The sequence below is a fragment of the Astatotilapia calliptera genome, chromosome 3 (assembly GCF_964374335.1).
Source record: "Astatotilapia calliptera chromosome 3, fAstCal68.1, whole genome shotgun sequence".
NCBI lineage: Eukaryota > Metazoa > Chordata > Actinopteri > Cichliformes > Cichlidae > Astatotilapia > Astatotilapia calliptera.
The window spans coordinates 52,943,278-52,970,442 of NC_137424.1; the positions used below are offsets into that span (position 1 = coordinate 52,943,278).

At 40.7% G+C, this 27,165-nt stretch overlaps 1 protein-coding gene across 5 annotated transcripts; it reads right to left on the minus strand.

Moving 5' to 3' along the window:
- Nucleotides 1–961: 961 nt before the first annotated feature.
- On the minus strand, nucleotides 962–25,304 carry LOC113019053 (NLR family CARD domain-containing protein 3-like). Of its 5 annotated transcripts, XM_080298527.1 has the most exons (13): nucleotides 24,485–25,285; nucleotides 21,430–21,567; nucleotides 21,253–21,345; nucleotides 20,445–20,546; nucleotides 19,339–19,417; nucleotides 18,990–19,176; nucleotides 17,303–18,832; nucleotides 17,029–17,224; nucleotides 15,570–15,743; nucleotides 13,278–13,451; nucleotides 11,090–11,254; nucleotides 3,180–3,226; nucleotides 962–3,004 (listed from the first exon to the last, which is right to left on the minus strand). In XM_080298527.1, exons 2-13 carry the CDS (start codon nucleotides 21,516–21,518, stop codon nucleotides 2,481–2,483), a joined length of 3,360 nt encoding a protein of 1,119 aa, XP_080154653.1. In that variant the 5' UTR covers nucleotides 21,519–21,567; nucleotides 24,485–25,285; the 3' UTR covers nucleotides 962–2,480. The 5 variants fall into 5 exon arrangements, with proteins under 5 accessions (XP_080154653.1, XP_080154652.1, XP_080154651.1 ...); XM_080298526.1 differs by having other exon boundaries at nucleotides 17,029–18,832; nucleotides 20,445–20,543; XM_080298525.1 differs by having other exon boundaries at nucleotides 17,029–18,832; nucleotides 24,485–25,284.
- Between the last annotated feature and the right edge of the window lie 1,861 nt (nucleotides 25,305–27,165).

Sequence of the window (27,165 nt, forward strand, 5' to 3'; positions counted from 1 at the left end):
GCAAAAACAGAAAAAATCACTTGATGATGGTGTATAAATATTTCAGTACAAAGTAAGTCATTTATAAACAGGAAATGGTGTGGGAGTTAGGTTGACATGACATTTTTTCTAGTGATTTCATTTCTTAAAGCCAAGCAGCACATGATGCACCTGCTTCTAGATTTTTAAAAACACACAATGCAAACTTTTCTGCCATTGCCTGCAATGTTTCCTCTATCATGACAGTTAAAGTTAAATGGTCAGTGGATCTTTTATAGTGCTTTTCTACTTTGAGCACTCTACACAACGTGTCTCATTCATACAAGCACTTTTTGTATGCTTCTTCTCCGCAAGTGCTTTTTATCTAACGTTCACATACATTCATACTATAACTCATGAATTCAGAGAACAACGTGAGATTTGTATCTTGCCTAACGATATTTGACAGATCGGGATTGAGCCACGAACCTTCCAATTAAAACCTTCCTGCTCTACTTTCTGAGCCGCAAAAAAAGCAAGGGACACTTCTCACTCCCCCTCAGGGAACCCGGTCTTCCATGTGACATGAGTTCCACTTCACTAACTAGGATCTGACACGTGGGTGAATAGGAATTAGTGCACAGTGAAGGACCCCTAGCAGCAGAGGACAAGTCATGAACATAATGGTAAATACAGTCCAAAAACCAGGATTGGAGAAGGAGTCATTGAGTGTTTGTGTTTGAAAAATGGTTAAAGTTTGTTTGGAAGGGGAGTTTCTTAATGTGATTCATTTAATCTTATTTCAGGTCCAGGTCTCTCTTGGAAATGAGATTTTTAGTCTGAGTAAGTTATAGAATATCAAAAGATTACTTTTTTAAAAATCATGACAACATCCAAAGGAAACTACTTTAGTATTACTTAGAAAAACAAACGTTTTCCTCATACTTGATTCAGTTTATATTTAATACAACACATTTTAACAAAAGATTTATAAATGCACACATTTTGGGAACCATTTTTAATTCCTTTGCGAATTTTAATTTTCTGCAAATACAATTTTGTAGCATCCATGACACTTTTCTTATGCAATTGTACTCATACAATTACAAATCAGACACTGAACTTTGTATGTATTAAAAACAATGAGGGTCTACCTGCCAGCTGCATCCACCTCAACACATGCAACTGTTATATGAAAGCATATAACAATTTATACGCTTTCATACTGAACTCAACTGACAATTACAAAAACCATAAATGATAAATTTGAGTTATCTTCACTCTTACCCAGATGTGATCGTGTCTTCAGGCAGTAAGGTACATGTTCAACTTTTATTTTCTGTCGTGCAAAATTGCAGTCACCTCAAGGCACTTGATAATTTAAGGTAAAGACCTTCCAGTAACACAGAAAAACCCTTATCAATAGATAGCACAAAATTAAAATAAAGAAGTTGTTTACCAAAAAAGGCAGCTAATAAAAACCCCCAAACTTGATTACATGGAATAGCATTTAAAGATGTATCGAATGAAAGGTTGGACATAGAAAGCAGTGGTACTCCTACATAAAACCCATCACTACATAGCCAGTCACTAGCCAGTGAATAAGAAACTGACATTTTTCAACAATATGCACCAAATAAATGTAATAAATGTCAAATGTAGCACATTTTCACTTAAAAAATTAGCAAAGTAGCTGTAATTCCAGGTTTCTAAAGCAAAAAACAAAAAAAGTTAATTTAACAGATCAATTTTCACATTTTAATGTGACCTTTACTTAATTTTCATAAAACAATTTAATTTTCAATTTTTCGCAGTAAAGGGGGCACTATAATGGTTTGGGTGCTTTTTCCTTCAGTGGAACAACGGAGCTTCAGGAGGTGCAGGGGCATCAAACAGCTGCTGGCTATGTCCAGACATTGCAGAGCATCCCTCATGACTGAGAGCCCTCATCTGTGTGGTAACGACTGGGTTTTTCAACAGGACAGCGCTAAAGTACACAATGCCTGCATGACAAGGGACTTCTTCCAGGAGAATAACATCACTCTTTTAGACCAACCTGCATGTTCCCCTGCTTTAAATCTAATTGAGAACCTTTGGGGATAGATGGCAAGGGAAGTTTACAAACATTTCCAGACAGTAGATGCCATTGAAGAGGTTTTTTGGAGGTGACTCAACCAAAGCTGGTGCTGGTCTTTCTTTATTTGAAATTAGGGATTGTCTTGACCTTTTTATATTTTTTGTCTTTGAAGATTCAAAGCAATTTTTCTAACATGAAATACAAAAGGTGCACGATTAAGACAAGACTAGTTTCAAATAATCAATGCAGCAACTGCTGTTTATTAGATAAGCCACATGCATTATGACCCATCTGAAGAGGATTCAATCAGTTTAAAACATCAACTGATTGAATCCGTGAATCTGAAAACGTGTTTCTGAGTGAAAGAGACAGACATGTACAGACTGAACTATCTGTTCAACAGTCAGAGTGTTTCTCTAACAGGAGGACACTCTTTACACTCAACTCAGCACAGACACACCGAGGAAACAGGAGACCAGAAACTAAACCCAGAATAAAGAGTTTGAGTGAAAGTGGTGTTGAAGGTGTGGAGGTGGATCAGAGTGTCAGAGGAGACACTGTAGAAGGACAGAGTGCCAGCAGGACAGTCCACATACACTGCTACTCTGTTAGAGACGGAAGAGGAGATGGATGTTTTTCTGTTATTGTGCCAGACAGAGTAACCAAGAACATTAGAGCACCACAGACTCCAGGACTGATCATTGTATCCAAACACACAGTCATCACTGTCTCCTTTCCTTCTGATTCTTCTGTAACTCACTGATATATAAACATTTCCTTTCCACTCGACCTCCCAGTAACAGCGACCAGTCAGACCATTTTTACACAGCAGCTGAGGACGGACATCAAATCTGTCTGGATGATCAGGATATGACCGAACCTTCTCCACACGCATCACCTTCATGTTGTTGTCAGACAGTTTGAGTCTTTTGTTTACTGTGTTTGTGTCGATTGTAAGTTTACAGGAATCTGATGGAGAGAACAAACACAATCCAGTTGCAGTTATTGATCCATCATCTGTTCATTGATTGACACTTTGATGATGACACCTGACATCAGAAATGTGAATGAGTGATGTGACAGTTTGAAGATGGTTGAATGTGTGCTGCTTTGTTTTCATGAATCATATTAAAAACACACTTACACTTCCTCAGACCTGGTGTCAACCATTGTTCTCCAGCAGGCTCCACCCTGAAAGGAGGAGGGGGGGTCAGACCAGCACAGTCTCTTTCAGCATGCACACATGGACATTGCATGGCTCTCATACACATACTGTTTTACATTGATAAAGGAACAGTCCAAGAGTTTCACAAATACACTTCAATCCATACGTGGATCAAACTGCTGATGATTTGGACTGATCCTGGATCTGTCAGTACACCACTGTATTGAATGAAATTGATTGATTCAAACTGTGACCTTCATTATCTTTATATTCCTCTTCTGTTTAGCTGGAAAGGACACCTCCCTGCGACATTAGAATAGGATCAATTAGAAAAGCTCTTTACTGAGATTGTACATGTAAAACTAAATGATGGGTGAGCTCACTCCAAGCGTGCAGGAATCAAATATAAATAGTAGACCGCAGGCATAAACACCAAACTGGACAAATATATAGCACACATTGGGAATCAGTAATGTAACATGTAACTGTACTCAATGCTGTAATTACATTACAGTTGTCTTGACGCAGCGTGGATAGAAAAGAAAAATCAAAAACAGGCACTTTCCTTCCTCCACACTGAGCTACAATCAGTTTTTTTTAGTTCGTGTCCCTCAGGAGGAAAATGCTGCAGTGGTTTATAGTGGAGATATACATTTGATTTTTAATGCACAAAAGTCTGATGATGAAATACACACCACATCCAGGACACAAACAACTGCATTATGCTGCTAACACAACTTTGGCTCTTTGCAACCCTGTGCACAGATGGCATGCTAACACAAAGTGACAAAGCCAGAATCCAGAGCAATGTTATAGCTGTGTAGATGCTGACTAGAGTCCAGAAACCCAAGGCTGATTTTTAAACAGACAACAAAGGCAGTGATGAGCAGTCAGGCTTGGAGAATCCATTTCTACCTGCTCACTTTTCTGCAGTAGAATCACTGTGAAGTCTTTGTGCTGCTTTGTGTTGTTGCTTTTGTGTCCATACACAAAAACTATCATTAGGACAGATTTATGTGTTAGAAAAAGAGGAAGTTACCAGAAACCTTTTTTTTTTTTTTAAATTTAGTAGAACTTGAAATTTTTATCAGTGAGTAAACAATTAGTATTGTGCCCTCAGAAACATCCTGTTATTCTTAGTACTGTATACTTGTAATGAATAAGTTGTCCTAACACAGATATCTTAAGTAAGCTTTACTTTGTTTCTTTTTTAGGGAACGAGTTTGAATCATTTTTTTAAGTTTGGGGAACTAATTGGATTTTACAGTGAAGTGGTTCAGTTAATTCATTTATTTGGCAAGTAATTAAGTAATGATTTTCAGAAAAAGGACAATTACTGTGTAATCCATGACTCTTTTGTGTAATGATCCCAACACTGGTAATGATAATAACTTATTGTTGTTTTTCTCTCATTTATTATTTTAATTCTCTCTTTTTCCTCCGCCCAAATGTGTTAATCCTGGCTTTATGCAGCCACATTTAAACCTCTCAGATTTTCTTTACCACCTCTGTTTTGGCAGGTTTTTGTCTTTAAGTAACTTTCCATGTTCATGGGATGTCCTACTATACTCTGTATGCTGGATTTTTCAAAAATAAAGTTCAAAAAGAGGCAAAAACAGAAACATGGATTCTTTGTCTCAAACAGACTTGAGGCTATAATTGCTGCCAATGTTGCTTCAACAAATTACAGAGCCACAGCTGTAAATACTTGTGTGATATTATCTATCTATATATTATATTATATATATATTATATTATATATACAGGGAGTGCAGAATTATTAGGCAAATGAGTATTTTGTCCAGTTTCTGGAAGACACCTTCTTCAAGCAGTGGTACAGGAAGAAGTCTGCATCCTTCAAGAAAAACATGATTTTCATGCAGGACAATGCTCCATCACACGCGCCCAAGTACTCCACAGCATGGCTGGCAAGAAAGGGTATAAAAGAAGAAAAACTAATGACATGGCCTCCTTGTTCACCTGATCTGAACCCCATTGAGAACCTGTGGTCCATCATCAAATGTGAGATTTACAAGGAGGGAAAACAGTACACCTCTCTGAACAGTGTCTGGGAGGCTGTGGTTGCTGCTGCACGCAATGTTGATGGTGAACAGATCAAAACACTGACAGAATCCATGGATGGCAGGCTTTTGAGTGTCCTTGCAAAGAAAGGTGGCTATATTGGTCGCTGATTTGTTTTTGTTTTGTTTTTGAATGTCAGAAATGTATATTTGTGAATGTGGAGATGTTATATTGGTTTCACTGGTAAAAATAAATAATTGAAATGGGTATATATTTGTTTTTTGTTAAGTTGCCTAATAATTATGCACAGTAATAGTCACCTGCACACACAGATATCCCCCTAAAATAGCTAAAACTAAAAACAAACTAAAAACTACTTCCAAAAACATTCAGCTTTGATATTAATGAGTTTTTTGGGTTCATTGAGAACATGGTTGTTGTTCAATAATAAAATTATTCCTCAAAAATACAACTTGCCTAATAATTCTGCAATCCCTGTATATATATATATATATATATATATAAAACACCCAGCACGCCCCTGCGGGCGGTTTATCCTTCAAGCTTGGGTCCTCTACCAGAGGCCTGGGAGCTTGAGGGTCCTGCGCAGTATCTTAGCTGTTCCCAGGACTGCGCTCTTCTGGACAGAGATCTCCGATGTTATTCCCGGGATCTGCTGGAGCCACTCGCCTAGCTTGGGAGTCACCGCACCTAGTGCTCCGATTACCACGGGGACCACCTTTACCTTCACCCTCCACATCCTCTCGAGCTCTTCTCTGAGCCCTTGGTATTTCTCCAGCTTCTCGTGTTTCTTCTTCCTGATGTTGCTGTCATTCGGAACCGCTACATCAGGGGTGCCCAATCCCGGTCCTCGAGAGCTACCGTCCTGCAGCTTTTAGATGCATCCTTGTTCCCACACACCCGAATCAAATGAATGGCTTGTTATCAGGCCTTTGCCAAACACGATGGCATGCTGAAGAGGTAATCAAACCTTTTGATTCAGCTGTGTTGGAGTAGGGATGCATCTAAAAGCTGCAGGATAGTAGCTCTCGAGGACCGGGATTGGGCAGCCCTGCGCTACATCGATCACTACTGCCGTCTTCTTCTGTTTGTCTACCACCACTATGTCCGGTTGGTTAGCCACCACCATTTTGTCCGTCTGTATCTGGAAGTCCCACAGGATCTTAGCTCGGTCATTCTCCACCACCCTTGGGGGCATCTCCCATTTTGACCTCGGGACTTCCAGGTTATACTCAGCACAGATGTTCCTGTACACTATGCCGGCCACTTGGTTATGGCGTTCCATGTATGCCTTGCCTGCTAGCATCTTGCACCCTGCTGTTATGTGCTGGATTGTCTCTGGGGCATCTTTACACAGCCTGCACCTGGGGTCTTGCCTGGTGTGATAGACCCCAGCCTGGATCTTGTACTCAGAGCTTGTTCTTGTGCTGCCATGATTAGTGCCTCTGTGCTGTCTTTCAGTCCAGCTTTGTCCAGCCACTGGTAGGATTTCTGGATATCAGCCACCTCCTCTATCTGCCGGTGGTACATACCGTGCAGGGGCCTGTCCTTCCATGATGGTTCCTCGTCTCCCTCCTCTTTCTTGGGTTTCTGCTGCCTGAGGTATTCACTGAGCACTCGGTCAGTTGGGGCCATCTTCCCAATGTATTCTTGGATGTTCCTTGTCTCATCCTGGACTGTGGTGCTGACACTCACCAGTCCCCGGCCCCCTTCCTTCCGCTTAGCGTACAGCCTCAGGGTGCTTGACTTGGGGTGAAACCCTCCATGCATGGTAAGGAGCTTTCTTGTCTTTATGTCTTGTCTTATATATATATATATATATATATATATATATATATATATATATATATACACAAACCTCTTCCTCCACACCACAACAAATCCACACTTCCTGCTAGCTATGAATTATGGAACTGTATCTATTGTATCTATTAGGGGTGCAACAATACTCGTATCAATATTGAACCGTTCGATACAGTGCTTTCGGTTCGGTACGCATATGTATTGAACAATACAAAATTTTTTATTTATTTTATCAACTTTTCTTCTGACGATGCTGTCTGTGTTGAGCGCTCAGTGGATCTGCGTTCAACTACTCCGCCTAGGCTGCACTGTCGAGTGCAGATCCACTGAGCGCAGCGCAAGCTAGCAAGACAGAAGCTAAGCTTGTTGCAACATGGAAACTGCCTCAACGCTACCTGAAATTGAACCTCCCCCACCCTCATTCAGATCTGGTGTTCTGGAAATCCATCCTACCTGGCAAATCATCCTACCTGTTGTTTCTGCGCATGCGCACAACACGAAATTCAGTGGCAAATTGTCCTACCTTTGTGAATATTAGCTAGAAAAATGCTCTGACCGGTAATATTAACTGCCAAAACAACCTACCTTTGTGAATGTCACCTACAAGCATACTTAAACTGCTAAAATTTTGTGGCAAATCGTCCTACTTTTGTTAATCTGAGCTAGAAGCATACTTTAATAGCTACATTTCAGTGGCGAACCATCCTACCTTTCTGAATATGAGCTAGAAGCGTACTTTAACAGCTAAAATTCAGTGGCAAATCATCCTACCTTTGTTAATAACAGCTACACACATACTCTGACGGGTAAAATTAAGTGCCAAACCATGCTACCTTTGTGAATGTTACCTACAAGCATACTTTAACGGGTAAAATGAAGTGGCAAACCATCCTGACTGTATGCATATGAGCTACAAGTATACTCTAATGGGCAAAGTTAAGTGGCAAACTGTCATACCTACTTAAATTGGTGCTGGAATTACTCTGTGACAGCAGAAATGTGCATAAACTACTTACGGTAGGACGTTTTGCCAAAGTAGGATGGTTTGTCAGAACACCGGCGTTTGGAACTATCTTGGTTTTCATGTGAAGTATGACCCTGATGGTAAGCGCGTCATGGACAAAAGTAAAACAGTATGTCGATGTGCCATGCAATGCTCAATTGGTGGGAACTAGTGCGTTAGCGCAATTAGCTTGTTAACGTGTTGATGCCGTCCAGCCCCACGCACGGGGCGATCCGCGGTAACTCGTTAACGGAGATTTGCCGTGTTACGGCGTTAAAGTCATTTTTTTTTGTGATCAACATTTTATTGATTTAAAACGGGGTTGGGGGGGGGGGGGTACAGACATATACAGCACAACTGTAAACTGCAGTAGCAAAGCAAACATTAGCAAACAAGGCATAGGGACAGCAAAGAAAAGACACAAAAACACAAAGTTAAAACCAATTATTGCCTCTTCCAGGAGATAACTCTGGATGAGAAGATTTTCCAAGCGTCAACAGTCGTGGGTCGAGCTTTATTTAATTTTGCTGTGGTATGTTCAAAACCAATAACACGGATAAGACATCGTCTCCAGAATGATTCCATACAAATGTCAGGACAGAACCACTGCTTTGTAATAGTCTTCTTTGCGGATGTGAATCCAGCGAACAACATTTTGCATTGCATTTGTTTTAAGGAGATTTCAGAGGTATCATTAAGGAGACAAAGACCAGGATTGGGAACATAAAAAACTTCCAGTACCTCAGATAACACAGAGTTCACAAAGACCCAAAAATTGGATACCACAGGACAGTCCCAAAACATGTGCAAAAACGTGCCAGGTGATGAATCATTGCAGATGTGACACGTTAAAGTCATTTTAACAAGATTAACACTGACAGCACACAACAAATATGACTGCACATTTACTCCGACATCATCCTAGTGCAAAGACAAGTGGAAGCAGACAAAAACAACAAGCATGCATGCTACAAACTTTACCCGAATCGTTTAGACAGCCGTTAGCACATGATTCTCCTTATGAGGACCTGATATGTGTAATATGCTGCTGAGAATATTGCCCAGAAGAAGCGTATAGTATAGCTTTTGTTTTGGAAAGAGACATTTCTCTGTAATAAACTCTCTTTTCCAAAGATGAGTGATTTCTCGATCAGATAGATTTATTTTATTATTTTGTTGTTTCAGCAACATTAAATTTAAAAACTGTACTTTTGAGTTAAAATATATATTTATAATTTTAATAAATGACAAATTAAAAAGGAATGAACATTTTTTTGTATCGAAAAAATATCGAACCGTGACACCAAAGTATCGAACTGAACCGTGAATTTTGTGTATCGTTGCACCCCTAGTATCTATGTCCTCTGCTTTCATAAAGGATGCTCCAGTAGTATCTCCTCTTCTAAAGGAGGTAATTGTCATGGTACCGTGTCTGCCTGGCGCTCCCTGTGTGGCTACATGTGTGTTTTTGTTTTTGCCTCTGCTCTCTCTTGCTCTCGCTCCTCCCCCTCTCTGTTCTCCCTTTGTTTTCCACTATGCCTGGGCGGAGCTCATTATGGGCTCCCGCCCTTGGCCCACGCACCTGCCACTTCACACCTGAGAGTGATCTCCCTGATGACCTGCCCTGGACTATTTATGACAGCAGTTTGGTGTCATTCCTCGCTGGACCATTGTAGACTGCAGTTAGTTACTGTCAGTAGAATCTAGCTTTCTCCCATGATTTTTTTTCCTTCGCTAACTTTTTTTCTCTTGTAAATAGATTTCCCCGAAGCCTGCCCTCATGTCCCTTGGATTTTTCCCCGTGTGTTCGTCTCAGTGGAGCGTGTGTGGATTACTGAAGCGTTTTGTGGATTACTGCCTGTGGAATGTTCTGTAGAGTCCAAGTGAATCTCTGAGTGAGAGCGGAGTGTCTGTGCCTGTTTTCCCCAAGCCCCGTGAATCCCTGGAGCTCTGGTTTTTCCCTTCACCGTGTAAATATTCACCTGGTGTTTGTGTAAAGAATAAAATTTGTAAATATACTGTCAGCGGTCTGCACGTGAGTCCGTTCGGTCAGCCACGACAAAAATAAAGGAAGCAATGAAGCACCTTTCCTCAGTATTTGGAGAATTCAAGCAGCTCTTATTGTTTTTTTCATGCTTCCTGTGCTGCTTTGGATTTCGGTTTGATGGACTTGTGTCTTTTGGCCACTAAAGGCTCCTTTTGTCACTTCCTCACCTGCCTTTGCATCTTTCACCTGTCCTCAGTATTATTTTACCTTTCATACAGAGCATTTCAGGGTCAGGCTCCTGTGTATGTAGTCCATCTCCACCATCACTCTTCATCTCACTCACTTAGTTCAAACATGACAAATTTACTGTCTGTCGCACAGACCTACCTAAAGGTCATCAAGCTTCTTAGACTGTGCCCCTTTCTCATTTCTCAGTTTGTACATCCTCCACTGCTCTCCTCATATCTTAGCCCCTCCCACCAGAGACGTGAGCAGAGGAGCCAAGGAAAGGACACGAGGAGAGAGGAGTCATGGAAAGAGGTGTCTAACAAAATCCAGAGAAATCCAACAATTTATTTTCACTTATTTAATTCATCCAGTTACTTTAGAGGCTCTTAAATGAAGGATTTTGTTAAGAAAATGTTTTAGTTCCTCACATTTTTATACAATCTTTTTGTTCAACCCACTGAATTAAAGCTGAAAGTTTGAACTTCAACTGCATTTGAGTTTTTTCCTTTAAAATTCACTGTGGTAACCAAAATTACAAAATGTTGTCTCTGTCCAAATATTTATGGACCTAACTGTATGTCTACTTTTAATTAAAATCTCAATATGTGTTATCAGTTATCATTAATGTTTCTGCAAACAGACTCGTTGGAGACCCCCTACATAAAGATCCATGTACTATCCAACTAGACTAGTGTGTCTGTCCCTAAAAATACTCCTCCATGTGTGATTGTTCATGTCTCATCTGCAGGACACAAACAGGAAGTGAGTGAAGGACACAGGAAATGTTTTCAACTCTTCCTCCTCTATCAGACATTCTCTTCATACCTGAGAGTGTCCAGTGGATCCTTCAATCCAGCCGACAGCAGTTTCATTCCTGAGTCTCCTGGATGATTGTAGCTAAGGTCCAGCTCTCTCAGATGGGAGGGGTTGGAGTTCAGAGCTGAGACCAGAGAAGTACAGCCTTCCTCTGTGATCAGACAGCCTGACAGACTGCAGACACACAAAACATGAATCCATCTGTGAACAATGACTTTCTGTTTGTCAGATACAATAACATTATCCATTTACGTCCATTCAGTTTAATTTAACTTTATTTATAAGTGACTGTTTCCGGATAAGGTACCGGACTCCGCAATACAACTACCGGGGTTCTCTGTGCACCGTGCAGACAGGTCACAGGATCTTACTGGTAAAAGCAGAGGCGGTGGTGTGTGTTTCATGATCAACAACAGCTGGTGTGATTATGCGAACGTGCACCCGGTCAAATCCTTCTGCTCACCGGACCTGGAATACCTGATGATTAAGTGCCGGCCATTCTGGCTACCGAGGGAATTCACAGCAGTGATTATTACGGCTGTTTACATTCCCCCACAAGCCGACACTGACCGAGCACTCAGGGAACTGTACAGTGCGATCAGCAGTGAGGAAACTGCACACCCAGAGGCGTTTATCATGACCGGGGACTTTAACAAAGGAAACCTGAAGAAAGTTTCACCAAAACTCCACCAACACATCCATTTCAACACTCATGGAGACCAGCACATGTCCGACTACCAACCTCTGTATATTTTATATACTTTATTTTATTGTTTACTCTATTTTATTAATATCTATTAATTTGTAAAATATGTATATATACACACACACACACACACACACACACACACACACATATTTAGTATACAAATTCAGTAATATGCATACACTCATATATTGTACATATATTTAGTCATATAATTCTCAGATTTAGCCATTCTTATATTTAGCTTGTTCTTATGGTATTGTATTGTGAAGCTCGCACACAAGAATTTCACTCACATGTACTGTACCAGTTTACCTGCACATGTGATGTGACAATAAAAGTGATTTGATTTGATTTGATTTAACAGTTTAAGGTAACTCCCTACAATATTAGAAAGTCCCAACCATCAGGCAATCGACTGTGAGCAGTGCTTGGTAATGGTGGGAAGGAAGAACTCCCTTTGATAGAAAGATCCTACCAGTGAAAACAGGCTACAGGAGAACCATCTACAATGACTGGCTGCAGGGTGAGGGGGAAGAGAAGAGATGAGCTCAGAGAGACAAGAACAAATCACAAACTAAGAAGAGAGAAGACAAAAGTTAAGAGCATGCAGTAGTGACATATAAAAACATCAGTAGTGAAAAGAGGTGGGCGGAGGAGAAAGAAGAGTATCATGGGAAGTCTTGCAACAGCCTGGGCCTATAGCAGCATAACTCAGGATCACCTGATCCACCTCTAACAATAAGCTTTATCAAAAAGGAAAGTTTGAAGCTGATCTTAAAAGTAGAGAGGGTGTCAGTCTCCTGAATGCAAACTCAGAGGAGAGTGTTCATCTGCACAAGTTTAACTTGTCACAAAAGCAGAATTCCCAGTTAAACATTTTTTTGCTAAACATGAAGCTTTTACAGCTTTTCTCAGTGATCAATATATCAGGATGGGGACGGCAGTGACATCACAGATTTACCAGAATAAAATCTATGATCTCCAGCTTTGTAACTCTGACACTGTGGACAGTGTTGCTGTTAGATTGGAAGTTTCTGGCACTGCAAACATTTACTGTGTCGCACACTGATCAGTTATCAATCATTATTTGACTAGAATCAATCACACTGATGGAAACGTGTGTCACAGGTGGATTTTGGAGATGTCATGACCTTTGACCTTTCTTAAGAGAGTCAGCTGTGGATTATTCATTGTTGTGTCTGATACTTAGAACTGTGAGGAAGAATGGTACACAGTTAATCGGGGTACCCTCTATCTGAATTAGGAAAGGTTGGCAGGCCGCGTGTGGGCCACGCTGAGTATCACTGTTTGAAATGTGAACATTGTTCTGCTACAATCAATGGACTAAACCAGAGAAGAAGTAAACAGACTTTACAATGAAGATCCTCAGTGTGGATCAGTATAATATCAGCCTTGTGTCTGCAGTTTAGTGTCAGCACAACTTTCACATCATATTCATCTCAGCACAACTAAAACATGGTGACTGACCTCAGAGTTTTGAGTCCACATCCTGAACTCTCCAGAAAGCCACACAGCTGTTTCACTCCTGAATCCTGCAGGTTGTTGGAGTTCAGGTCCAGCTCTCTCAGGTGGGAGGGGTTGGACTTCAGTGCTGCTACCAGATAATCACAGCTGATCTCTGACAAACCACAGCTCCCCAATCTGTATAAAGAATGAAAGATGTAAGTTTATTAGACAAAGTGTGTGCTTGAAATCAGTCAGTGTTTCATAATCTTTTCAGAGCTGAAGAAGGTTCAGAATGTAGAAGTTTAGAAAATGGAAACTCCAAACAGCTGAAACCAACAGGAAGCAGCTTCAAAAAAACACAAGAGAAAAAATCTCTGAATTTTTCACATTAAAGTTGTACATTTATCATAAAAAACATAAAAAAGTCATGTTTTTTCATTCCAGGATCCCCATGTCTTTTAAAGGTGAAGTTGGAAAGAAATGGACATATTTGAAGGCCATCACCTTTTTCAGTCACATTATTAAAGCAGACAAACTACAAGCTCATTTTCATTCCAACAAGTCATCTTCTGACCTGGACTAACAACACTGGCCTCAACTGTGTTTAATATTTAGGCACGTAGATTATTTATGTGCTTCAGCTCTTCTTAAATTTTACCACCAACACGTTTCAGGAGGAGCAGCTTTTAATTTGAAGGCCAGCTTTCTCTGTTTCCTGTTTTCATTGTTCTTCAGTGCATTAAATTGTGTTACACAAAAATAAGAAAAGCAAAGTTTTCAAGCGTTGAAGAATGAATTCACACGTCAATAAACATTTTCATCAGCACAAGCAGGAAATAGCCCAAAACTGCTATTTCTCATTCTACAATTTCAACAAATGCACATGAATTATACTTCATACACAGACCCACAGTCTCTGATTGCTCTGAAATCTCACTTACAGCTAATGGAAATAAAGAAAAGTCCAGACTGACAGTTTACTGTCCTTGCCCTGAGTTTCCACGTTTTCACCAGCTAGACAGTGAGATAACGATGATTCAATATCCAGACTTATTTTCATTTCTGTGCTCATTTATTAAAGACCGGCCTCTCACCGTGGCTCTCTCTTTGACCATCGTAAAACTGAAAGCATACGAAATATTGTGTTAGCTAACCAACATTGCAAACTAGCTTGTTACACGCTTATTGCAAGCTAACAAGATAAAACGTTCATCTTAATCATAAAAATGATCATTAAGCAAAACAAAATAAAATTATGATTTTATCATCATTCATACTGACGGACAAATGTCGTCCAAAGCTACAACATTTTAAGGTTCATATGAGCTTAAAACAATAATACTTCAGCATCACGGTGAGCCATCTTGGATTTTTCTTTTTTCTAAAGTAACCAAAAAAATATTACAAAGCAGCCACTAGAGAGAGGGCAGTTTACAAAACCATATAATCCATCTTAATTTTTAAAAGACAGAACCAATGACTGTATAAAAGATGGACAACGCGACACCACCTCCTCCCATTGTGTAAAAATAAAGCCAAAATATCCCACTTGTGGAGGCTGCCATCTTGCATTTTTGGAGCCAGAGTCTGCGCAGTAGTGACTTGAGGTGGAGCGACTGTGTAACACTCCCGCCCACACACCCGCTAGACGTGACCGCAAACACGCCCCCTTACACTTTTTACGTAGCCCGGCTGCTCTAGTTTTTTGCTGGTTTACCGCGTTCCCCTGGCGTTTACTGGCGTTCCCCCAGACAAGCTAGAGGAGGAGGCTGGGGAGAGGGAGGACTGGGCTTCTCTGCTTAGGCTGCTGCCCGCGTGACCCAGCCCCGGATAAGCGGAAGAAGATGGATGGATGGAACAAATAGCCTGCTCATTGGTGTGTCAAACAAAACATGCCACAGAAAACATGAACCAAACAATACTTCTCTTTTACAAAATATGTGACTGTAAAAACTCCTCAGACAGTAATTAAGAACCTCATAAGCCCTCCAAAGATAAATAAAAGGTGAAAGGACTGGTTCTTATATAGCTCTTTTATACTCCATCTGAGCACTCAAAGCACTTTATACAACTCGTTCATTCACCCAATCACACCCATTCACAAAAGAACATTATCTAAGCTGTTTCAGTGCTTCATGCACATTCACACTGCATTGGAGAGCAACATTCTGGATAGTAGCTGACCTGCTCTACCACCTGAGCTACAGCCACCCCGGTCAAAGGTCATTCGCCAATTCTACAAAGCTTGGTTGTTTATTGTTTAATATCATTCAGACCTTAAATGATAAGCAGTGGGAACGTTTGGATTCTGACCTGAGAGTTTCCAGTGTACAATGTGGACTCTGTAGCGCAGCAGACAGAAACTTCACGCCTGAATCTTGCAGGTCATTGTTAGTCAGGTCCAGCTCTTTCAGAAAAGAGGACATGGAGCTGAGAACTGAGGACAGAGCATCACAGCTTCTCTCTGAGAGGTTACAGCCACTTAGTCTGTAAAAAAAACAAATTAATTAAATCAGTCAAATGAATTTTTAAAATGCCACCATGCAATACAATTACTGGTTGACTAAATAGCTTCATTAAAACACAGCTGTCCTTCTATCAGCACTTACTCCTTGTAAGCTTCACCTCCTCCACCTCGTAATTCAGAGGACATTAACATAAACTGTAAATCTAGTATAAACATCATTTCTGAGTCATGTTTGGAAATGTAATCTTCTCTGAACCATTTGCATAGATTAGAGCCTGATACTGAAATATATCTGTGGACAGCACGGACATTCAAAGCAGCAAAGATCACAGAAGACGACTCTGTTCAATAAATATTACACTCATGCTGTCAAGAAAGACCAAAGGTAGGTAAAACTCTGGTTGTTGCAGCCATCCAGTAAGACATGCTTTGTATTTGCAGTCGTGCTGTAGTTTGTGACACCTGGTGGATGAGTTGTGAAGGATGATGAAAAGAAGATTTAAACCCAGGCCCTGGAGTCACAACTCTAACCTTCAGTACATCGGTCACCTGCTCAGCCAGGTAAGCTATAGCAGCAGTCAGTGTGTGAGTTAATTTGAAGACAATGATGAGAATAGCTATAAGTCAGGGGAAAAAACAAACAACTTATTATAAGAAGAGCAGGTTCAGGGAGGGACAACCATCTGCTCCAACCAGTTTGGGAGTGAGGGGAGAGAGCAGGCCAAAAACAACAAAGAAACAAAAAACACACTGTGGAAGACCGAGGCAGAGTTTAGTAATTAACTCAATTCAACAGTGGTGCATGAACACATGAAAGTGGAGAGAGGTGGGTGAAGAAGTAATGCTCATTACATCCTGGGAAGAGCCCAGAAACCTAAGCTTAAAAGTGCAACTAAAGACGTTTCTGTGGCTACAATGATTCACTGAGTAATTCAAATGCAAATGCTTTGTTTAATGCATGAGCCACCATGCATGTAAAAGTGAGTGTTTCACCAATATTTGTGACCAAAAATAGACCTGCAGTAGAAATGTATCTAAAAGCATGCATGTGAATATAAGGTATTACAACATTTGGCAGTTTTTAAACAAAGACTGATAACACAACAGCAGCACTGATGATCATAGTTTATGGTAGACTCAGCGTTTCGAGTACACAGAGTTCTTGAGCCATCAAAGAGGTTACAGCTGTATAGGAGTAATCCCAAACTTTAGGATACAAATTCATACAAATACAGAAAGCCTGGTGAAATAAATTACTGACACAGTTGGATGTTTGAAGTAAAACATGAGTACAAATGTACTTACAGAGCTTTGTTGGAGGTTTTGAACACTGGCAGCAGCCTCAGAAGAGCCTCCTCCGAAGCAGAGTATTTCTTCAAGTCAAACACATCCAGATCTTTTTCTGATGACAGTAAGATGAAGACCAGAGCTGACCACTCAGCAGGAGACAGTTCATCTTCGGAGAGACTTCCTGATCTCAGGGACTGTTGGATCTCCTCCACTAGAAAACAATCATTCAGTTCATTCAGACAGTGGAACAGATTGATGCTTTTCTCTGCAGACAGATTCCGATTCTTACTGAGCTTCTTATTGATGTACTGGACTGTTTGTTGATTGGTCTGTGAGCTACTTCCTGTCTGTGTCAGCAGGCCTTGTAGGAGAGTCTGATTGGTCTGCAGTGAAAGACCCAGGAGGAAGCGCAGGAACAAGTCCAGGTGTCCATTTGGACTCTGTAAGGCCTTGTCCACAGCACTCTGGTAGAAGTATTTCTCTGAAGATTCTCCTGTTTCAGATTTCTTGGAGGTTGTTTGTTGGTCTTCCATCAGATTGAGTCCAGAGTTGATGAAGGTCAGATAGACATGAAGAGCAGCCAGAAACTCCTGAACACTCAGATGGATGAAGCAGAACACCTTGTCCTGGTACAGTCCTCTCTCCTCTTTAAAGAGCTGTGTGAACACTCCTGAGTACACTGAGGCTGCTCTGATATCAATGCCACACTCTGTCAGGTCTGATTCATAGAAGATCACGTTTCCTTTCATCAGCTGATCAAAGGCCAGTTTTCCTAGAGACTCCATCATGTTCCTGCTCTCTGGACTCCAGTGTGGATCTGTCTCAGCTCCTCCATCATACTTGACCTTCTTCACTTTGGCCTGAACCACGAGGAAGTGGATGTACATCTCAGTCAGGGTCTTGGGCAGCTGTACTCCCTCTTTGGTATTCAGCACATCCTCCAGAACTGTAGCAGTAATCCAGCAAAAGACTGGGATGTGGCACATGATGTGGAGACTTCGTGATGTCTTGATGTGGGAGATGATCCAGCTGGCCTGCTCCTTATCTCTGAATCTCTTCTTGAAGTACTTCTTCTTCTGTGGGTCAGTGAACCCTCTGACCTCTGTGACCATTTCAACACACCTAGGAGGGATCATATTAGCTGCTGCAGGTCGTGTGGTTATCCAGAGGTGAGCAGAGGGAAGCAGTTTCCCCCTGATGAGGTTTACCAGCAGCACATCTACTGAGGTGGACTTTCTAGGGTCAGTTAGGATTGCAGTTTTGTGGAAGTCCAGAGGAAGTCGACACTCATCCAGACCATCAAAGATGAACACAACCTGGAAGTCTTCAAAGCTGCAGATTCCTGCTTTTTTGGTTTCAGTAAAGAAGTAATGAACAAGTTCCACCAAGCTGAACTTTTCCTCTCTCAGCACATTCAGCTCTCTGAAAGTGAATGGAAATATGAACTGGATGTCCTGGTTGGCTTTGTCTTCAGCCCAGTCGAGGGTGTATTTCTGTGTTAATACAGTTTTCCCAATGCCAGCCACTCCCTTTGTCAGCACTGTTCTGATTGGTTCATCTCTTCCAGGTGAGGCTTTAAAGATGTCTTCTCGTCGGATTGTTTTTTCTGGTCTGTCTGGTTTCCTGGATGCTATTTCAATCTGTCTGACCTCATGTTCATCATTGACCTCTGCAGTCCCTCCCTCTGTGATGTAGAGCTCTGTGTAGATCTGATTCAGAAGGGTTGGGTTTCCTGCTTTAGCGATCCCCTCAAACACACACTGGAACTTCTCCTTCAGAGCAGATTTAAGGTTACGATGACAAACTACAGCTTGAAGTTCTGAATGAGAAGAAATATGTAGAATATCATTTGAAAATGAAAATATACACTTAATTCCAAAAACAATGAATCTTTAAAACACGTTGGTCTTTCTCTTAAGACATTAGTAAATGTTTCATTTATCCAGCAGCTTAAATCTTTAGAGAAATCCTCTTACTGCTCTGCAGACGGTCAGCCAGCTCCTCCTGCTTCATTTTCCTCAGGAACTTCAGTGTGATCTTCACAAATGCCTCTCTGCTGCTGCTCTTTCGACTTACTAAGCACTCTGGGTAATCTGCACTCAGAACCTTCTGGATCTTCTTCAGCTCGTTCTTCACAAAAGTGATGATGTTGTCCTCCAGCAGCTGGAACAGAATACTTTATGAATGAGCCAATCAGACTGAAATCATGGAGCCAAACATCAGATCCATGTTGGACACACTTACAATCCACCGGTCTACAAAGAGCAGCATGGAGAGGACTGTGAACACAATAGATGTAAAAGTAGTTGTTGTACATGTACAGACCATAAATATGGAGTCCAGGTGTGTTTGATGCTGCTGGGCAGACTGACCACTGGGAACCTCTGAGCTCTCCTGGTCCACTCTGTGGAGGAACCATGAAGAATCAGTTCAAGCACAAGATAAAGATCCAGTAGTTTCTGCTCAGGTAACTTCATCTGAATCAAGTTTGTCATGTTTTAAACTCAGATTGTGAAAATATCAGGCATTTTCAGTCTGTTTCATGGACTCTCTTTCATTGCTGATGGATGATGTTGCAGAAGCTCAGACTTCATTAAATTGAACAAATTAACTCAGTGGGAGGTAAAACTGATAAACCATCAACCACCTCTACAAGCAGTTCATTGCTCAAAGACCAGAACATTATCCCAGGTCTGCCCTCCACCACTATAACAACAGCTTTACAAACTGGGTAGATTAGTGTAGGACATGTGAGAAATACCTGCTGTGTCATTTTGTCACAAATCATCTGACACCTCTGAGTTTTTTCTAAAACAAACTTTGTATATTGAATGAATTTGTGAAAGTTTTACCGTCATACTAATAATACAATTGCAATTTGGTTCCTTAGTCATCGATTCATAAGTTCAGGAAAGTAGATGCGTTTTTCAGGGCAACCCCCCACACATTTAATCTCTATTGAAATCACTAAACAAATGTAACGTCTAGTATAAAGGTCACAATCTGAAGATCAAATCAGTTTTTGTTCCCTGTGATTAAGTCTGAGCATCAGTATCCTGGGATTTATCCACTACATCCACACTACTGTTGTTCAGTGTTCTCCTGATGGAGGTCTCATTAACACCACCCAGTATGATCCGGGCTTTAGCTGCTTAGACGTTACCCTGGGTCTCTTTGTGACCTCTCAGACTGTTTAACAGATCACAGACACAATGACAGATCAGAGAGAGAGCAGCTCTGTTCTTTAAAGACAAACATGAACCCACTCAGTACACACTTTCCCCACAGATATGAGCATATCTGTCCTGAAACAGTCTGACATTTTTATCTTTTTGTTTCATCGTTTTCTTTGTAAAAATCTGAGGATTTTTCAGCTCGTATTTATCCAGGAAAACGCAAACATCTAAAGGAGCTCATCACAGTTCTCTGACCTCGTTGGTCCAGGTTCATCACTGAAGTATGGAGGTTCATCTTTGGACAGGTCACTCCTCACAGACAGACAGCTGGATCCTGCAGACTGTGACCTCTGACTGCTGCAGGCACAAACATGTTTTATTCAACGATAAATTATCTGATGAAAGTCATTGAAGCAGCTCTGATCACACAGACTGCAGATAATGCAGCTGTTTCCTGTCAGTAACAGTCCTCTTAGATTAGAGTACAGCTTTTTACAGGAAAACAAATGTCCCTGAATGCAACAGTGAGAAACAGTCTGCCTCTGTGGCTGTGATAGCTGCCGTTAGGAGCGTTCATGTGTTTGCAGTTATACGAGGAGATGTATCATCATGGAGATGTTAACAAATCCTCAAATCCTACAGCATCACGTGGCACGCACAAACAACTTCCACTGATCAGAGCGATGTCCTCTTTAAGGTCTGCAAACCTTAGTTTGCTTTCTAGAGCAGTGTATCATCCTCACAGAGCACAGCTGGCATGCTTGTTTGTGTTAGCTTAGCCACTAGGCTAAAGTCAAACTACCCACTGCTAGCAGCTGTTTCCATCATAGTTTAGGATCCAGATGTGTGAGCTCTAAATTTGCACCTGTGATTAAAATAAATAGCTAAAAACAGCCAATTGTGTCCAAATATGTGTTAAAAGCAGATAAAATGACAGTTACACCTGTGCCTGTGTGTCCTTTGAGACACTACTCTCCTACAGAGATGCATTTTAGAAACCAGTAAACATCAAAATCATTTAAATCAGACAAACTGACATCAGTTCATGTTACTGACAGCTCACCTCTCTGCAGCAGACACTTTAAAATCAACGAGACCACCTTTAGACGTGTCACTCCTTAAGGACACAAAGCTGGATGGAGGTCCAGGCTGGTTCCTGTGAATAATGATGGAGCAGTGATGCGAGTGCTGAGCTGTGACATGGAGAATAGTCATGGACAGTTAGAGATGGTCATCTCACCTCTGAGATTTGGTCTGGCTCTCACGTTCCCCACACAGAATGGTTTTAGAGGGAGGGACTCCCTCCTCTCTGTCCTCACACTGATCCATGCTGCTCAATTTACATCCACATCAGCTCACAAACACTTTCTACCTTCACCTGCAGAGAAAACACAAATCATTCATGTGCACATGAACTGAAATCCTCTTTTCCATCATGTGTGCTGTCCAAATATCAACTCCTTCTTTCCTGCTTCATCTCAGTGTCAGTTGAGAGAATGACAAACCCACTATGTGTCAACATTTGATGGATGATGACACAGAAATGTGAAGTGATATTGACCTAAATGTGTCCTAATGATAATGAGAAGCTTTGATGAGTTGTGATTGTGTGAGCTGTTACTAGGATGTTAGCCCAGCCCTGAAATCTTTGCTATTTTCACTTGACAACAGAAGCTGTTATATATATATATATATATATATATATATATATATATATATATATATATATATATATATACCTAAATAAATACAAGCAGGAAGCATGTTTTCATAGTGTTATTTAGCCATCAGAACATCCTACCTAAATAAATGCAAGCAGGAAGCATGTTTTGATAGTGTGTGTTATGCCTTTTGGTCAGAAGTCAATAGTTAATGCATAGTCTGATTAAGTTACATAAGCAAAGTGATAAATAAGTTCAAAGTTAAGAAATATTATAAGTGATTCATGCTAAAAACAGTTAAAATGTGTGGGTTCGAAATTTGCTCAGAGTGAATCATCGTTATCACAAGTGATCTTGTATTGTATGTGCGGAAACGGGAGCGAGGGAGCGCTCTGATCATTAACATATCTTTGACGTATTTTCTCCGTTAATGCCGTGAAAAGTGCTTCGGCAGTATTAAAAGAGTGAACGAGTTCATGTACACGCTAAGAGTGCCCTACACGCTTGTACCTTGGGAAACGTTCGTCTTTGTGAGTATTAATATGTTCAGAGATAACTTTTATATGTGTTTACCTGGAGTGAACTGCGATGCTAATGTAACGCACGTGTTAAGCTAGGCTAAGTTTGTCATTAAGATGTGTATTAGCTAGCAATTTATTTTCATTTTCTGTATATTTCAGTTACAAATAAGAAATAGCAAGGAGAAACCTTGAGAGAGGAAAGGCTTTAAAGGATCTTCATTAAAAGCAAGAAAAGCAAGCCTTGTGTGGAAGATCTCCTCTATTTTGTTCGCTAGCTGTCTAGCTTCACATGGTCACGTGTCGTGAGGGCAGCGTAGTGTGATTTGGCCATTTGAACGTCCTACCTAAATAAATGCAAGAAATTGATCAGTGTTGTCTTTGCTTACTTACTGTTTTTAGTGTTAACAATCCACATTGCAGGCACTGCATCTTTCAACATGTTTGTGGGTAGATTTGGATGTACCAGGTGTAAGTGCAGCCACTCAGCCTTTACTCGATGTGATCATAGCAGCAGATGTGTGTCACAAGTTAATCTAGTAGTAGGCTATGGTACTTGGCCACAGGTGGCAGCAGTGGACTGACCTGCATTGGAGACTGGTCCAGCTTGTATGTGGTAGTCAGTAGATGGGTTCCAAATTGAGGATTATATGCAAGTTTTGGAGACTGTTTATTACTGATCACTGTGTAACTGTGGATCATTATTAGATTGACCACACTTATACAGATTGTATATAACAACTAACTCTAAAATGTTCATTTGCAGAGAAAAGACACACGCAGACTATGCTAACGACATGTGATGTTACAACACCGGTGAAATATTAGTGTCATATATTTGTTCACGACATTTTTCTTATGGGCAAAAGTATTGATATCATGATGAACAAGGGTGGTGATTCTTATGACTTTGTGTATATAATTTGCTATTTTGTACAAATGTAGGCTGATAATACATACATGATATCATTTCATTCATTTCAAAGGTTTATTTGCATGACGCATAAACAGACACAATTGAAAGGTAAAAATGTATTGTGCATGAAACGAATTCAAACGTGCTGCAGATGTGTGTCACAAGTTGATCTGGCTGTAGGCTGTGGCACTTGGTTCACTCGAGTCCATGTTAGTGCACAAAGTAAACTGCACGCTTTAGTAATAAAACGTGCGAGAGGAACGATAACGACGACAAGAGTCTCCCGATCGTTTACTCTTGCTGTCCTGTGAACAACATCGGCGTGGTGTTAATTTTTTGCTGTTTTCGCGATCGTGTCGCGCATGAGGATATTACCAGGTAAACTTGCCACATTTTTAAACATTTTGTTGTTCAACAGCATCAAGACTGACGGAGTGTGTTTGAGACAACCTCACAAGTGTCACAGATGACACATTTGGCGGTTTTTTTTTTTTTTTTTTTTTTTTTTTTTTTGGCTGGTTTGTCGTAGCAGCTACTGAAACGCAAGTCTGCCATACATCTGTTCGACCAACGCCAGTTGATCTAAACGCCAGTTGATCTAAACGCCAGTAGATCTGGAACACCAGCAGCTTTACAGCTGTGGCTCCAGCAAACATCAGCTGATACTAGAAAGTAATATTAAATAAATGCTAACAACAGCTGATCAAGCTTAAACGTGTTGTTCTTGTTTAGCGTGACATCCACTGGTTTCCTCTTTCTGGCGCAGAGAGAAAAGCCGATCAGCTGATCATTGATCAGTTTCATGATTGAATTAGCAACTTTCTACCTTAAGTAGTGATAGGGAGAAATCACGTTCCTTTTCACCTCAACTTTAAAGTTCAACCTTCCTGGCTGTAATTGGTCCAGTCCTGAGTCGATGGCCAATCCACCACCATTCATTTATACCGTTAAAAAAAAGAAAAGAAATAAAACCCCATCTGCCCATAAAATCGAAAAATCACAAGTGGCCCGGTATGCCCGATGGCCAGTCCAGCCCTGCACAGCTGATGTTAGCCAGAAAAACATTACACACCGACTTTAAAGGAGAGACCGGAAATAAAAACACACAGAGTTAGTTGTGTGAATAAATCAGACATGAGCTGAAGAAACAGTAAAGTTCCTAAAGACAAACTGTTAAAGGAGGAAACAAAGCACACTTACAGTTTCTTCAAACACACCAACAACAAGCTCCACTTACTTCCTCATTGTTCAGCTGCTTCCTGGAAAGCCAGTAGTGATGTGTCAGTCTCGAACGAAAGTGAATGACGCAAGCCCCGTCTCCTTATTGGCAGCCGTGTTTTGTGTTTGTTTTTCTTTCTCTCACCCTCTGTCTCACACTTTTTTTTCCGCTTCACTCCGCATGCGAGGCTTGTGCTTTGCGCTGGGTCAGGGGGGAGGGGCGGTAGCTACACTGGCAGTAGCACCGGTGTCCTGGGAATCCATCCGACCTGTTGTTTCTGCGCTTGCGCGCAACACAAATTTCAGTGGCAAATTGTCCTACCTTTGTGAATATTACCTAGAAAAATTCTCTGACCGGTAAAATTAACTGCCAAACCAACCTAGTTCAAAAAAGAATGACTTCATATAGGGAAAAATATATATCACATGTGCAGGACACCTTAAACTAGTTTTTTAATTAAGCAGGAAGGCAGAACAAAATCGGGGCTGTATCAAGACACGAGGACTAAACCCCAATTCAACCAGACCCAGAACTGATCCGGAATTAAAACAGGACTACAACAGTTCAAAATCAGGACTACTGAGGACTTAACCAAGACAGAACCAGAGTCAGAACTAGATGATAGTAGCACTAAAAATCATCATAGACCTGCACTACACTTATTGTTTTAATTCTACCAAAGTCCACTATTTAGACTGAGAAAAGTTTATATAATTATTTAGCCTTGTTGTGCAAACAAGCCTGCAGAACTTAATAAATGTAGAATTTGAAAAATAACAAACCTAAAAAGAAACACTAGGTACGAGATACATGAGGACCTATGATACGGTGATACTTTTCGTAAACAACCATTTGACTAACATGTGTCTCACCTGCTCTTGTTCCATCTCTGTTCTGTCCTCATTCTCTCTCTCTCCCTCTCTGTTCCTCTCTCTCCCTCTTTGTGCTGACAATCATCAAATATACAGTTGAAACCAGATATTTACACACTCTTCAGATCAAAACACAAACACTTTTTTAATTGTAACATCAAATCAGACTAAATGTTTATTTTTTTAGATTGATAAATATAAAAACATATTTGTTAACTTTAAGAGTAAAGAGAGAAACTATCTGTATTTCTTAATTGTAAATGGCACCAAATTGTATTCAAAATCGAGCCACATGGACTCTACTAACCAATCAGAAGCTTCTTCAGCTCAGAATGGAATCGTCTGGAGTTTTCTTATTAATTAACAATAAACTTAGTGTACATGTACTCCTAAATTTGATGAAAGTGATAAAAAATAGACAGCTCTGTCTCTCTTTATTCTGACATTCAACTAATTCAAAAGATATTTCAATATTTATTTATCCAGAACAAAACAAGTTTACTCTAAATTGATGTTTTACAGTAAAAAATGTTGTTGTGTTTTCCATAAAGTGTATGTAAATATCTGGTTTAAATTGTGAATATACTGCTGTGTATTGAAGTTCCTCTTGTTTTGCACAGAAATATACTGAACAACATACAAAGCATAATATATAAAATACTACCAGAGTTTTTTCTTTGAAAGAAGCCCCTTATGTCCATTCTTGTATATCAGTGCATTACTGAAACCGATTTATTTAGCCGTGGAGGGAAACAACTGAAAATATGAAATAAACATACATGTAAGCTGAGACTCTCTAAACAAAAAACAGCATTGTTGTTGTTCAGCTTTTCATTTCGCCATTTGTTGATTCACTCGAAGAGCAAGTAATATGTAATATGGGTCAAGTGATCAGTTTGATATCAATCTTTCGTGATGCACCGTCATATTTACATTATTTGCACAGTACGAATGATTTGCTTTGGTACCTGGTCAAACTTCAGTTCTCCTCTGTCTTCCTGGCTCCGTTTCTCCAACAGCGCACTCTTACGGTGTGTTCACACCGAACGCGATGGACGCGAATAGAGCGTCAGGTTTACATGTAAAGTCAATGGAAAAGCGCGATGACGCGCGATTGCGGGTCCCGCGAAAATTCGGAAGCAGATTTGCGTCGCGAAAACGCCAAAACGCGTGAAACGCGCGTCAGTGTAGCGCGTCAGGCGCGTTTGACGCGCGAATAAAACCACGCGCTTGAGTTTATGTGTTGCATTTTGTGCATACGCGCGTTTCGCGTCTACCGCTCGAGTTGGAAAAAGCTGAACTCCAGCGTCAAATCGCGCCGCGACAACCAATCAGGAGCCTGGTGACGTGGCTGTGACCTAGGTCAAAGGGGCAGATCCAGCCAAATCCCTTCATACTTCAATGGAGGGAAGGCTAATCAATGCGGTAGCAAACAACTCGGAGCTGTACAACACCAGCTGCTTTCTGTACCGAGACAGGAATAAAAAGGACCGAGCTTGGAGGAAGATATGTGAAGAGATCGGGCAACCTGGTAAGTTCATTCATTTCTCTTTTGAAAGTTTTCACTGACCCGGGGAAGCCACACAAAAGCTAGCAAGCCACTGCTATTTTCCCACTGACGTACAAATACCGTTCTGCTTTTATGCATGTTGTCATATAGGAATATATATTTTTTATTAATAAACAGCACACAGTGGTCCCGCTCATCCGTCACTGCTTCGCTTTTTCGCTGATTTTTTTTATTGCACCGTACAGCATTGCATTCTGCAGCCTGATTGACAAATCTGCTC

What these genes read in the sequence shown, in the direction of transcription:
- LOC113019053 (XM_080298525.1), bottom strand. Translation starts at nt 21,518, where the DNA reads ATGGATCAGTGTGAGGACAGAGAGGAGGGAGTCCCTCCCTCTAAAACC. An exon ending in AAAGTGTCTGCTGCAGAGAG is followed by an intron (nt 20,547 to 21,252) that starts GTGAGCTGTCAG and finishes TTGTGCCTGCAG; the next exon opens with CAGTCAGAGGTCACAGTCTG. An exon ending in GATGAACCTGGACCAACGAG is followed by an intron (nt 19,418 to 20,444) that starts GTCAGAGAACTG and finishes GTTCCTCCACAG; the next exon opens with AGTGGACCAGGAGAGCTCAG.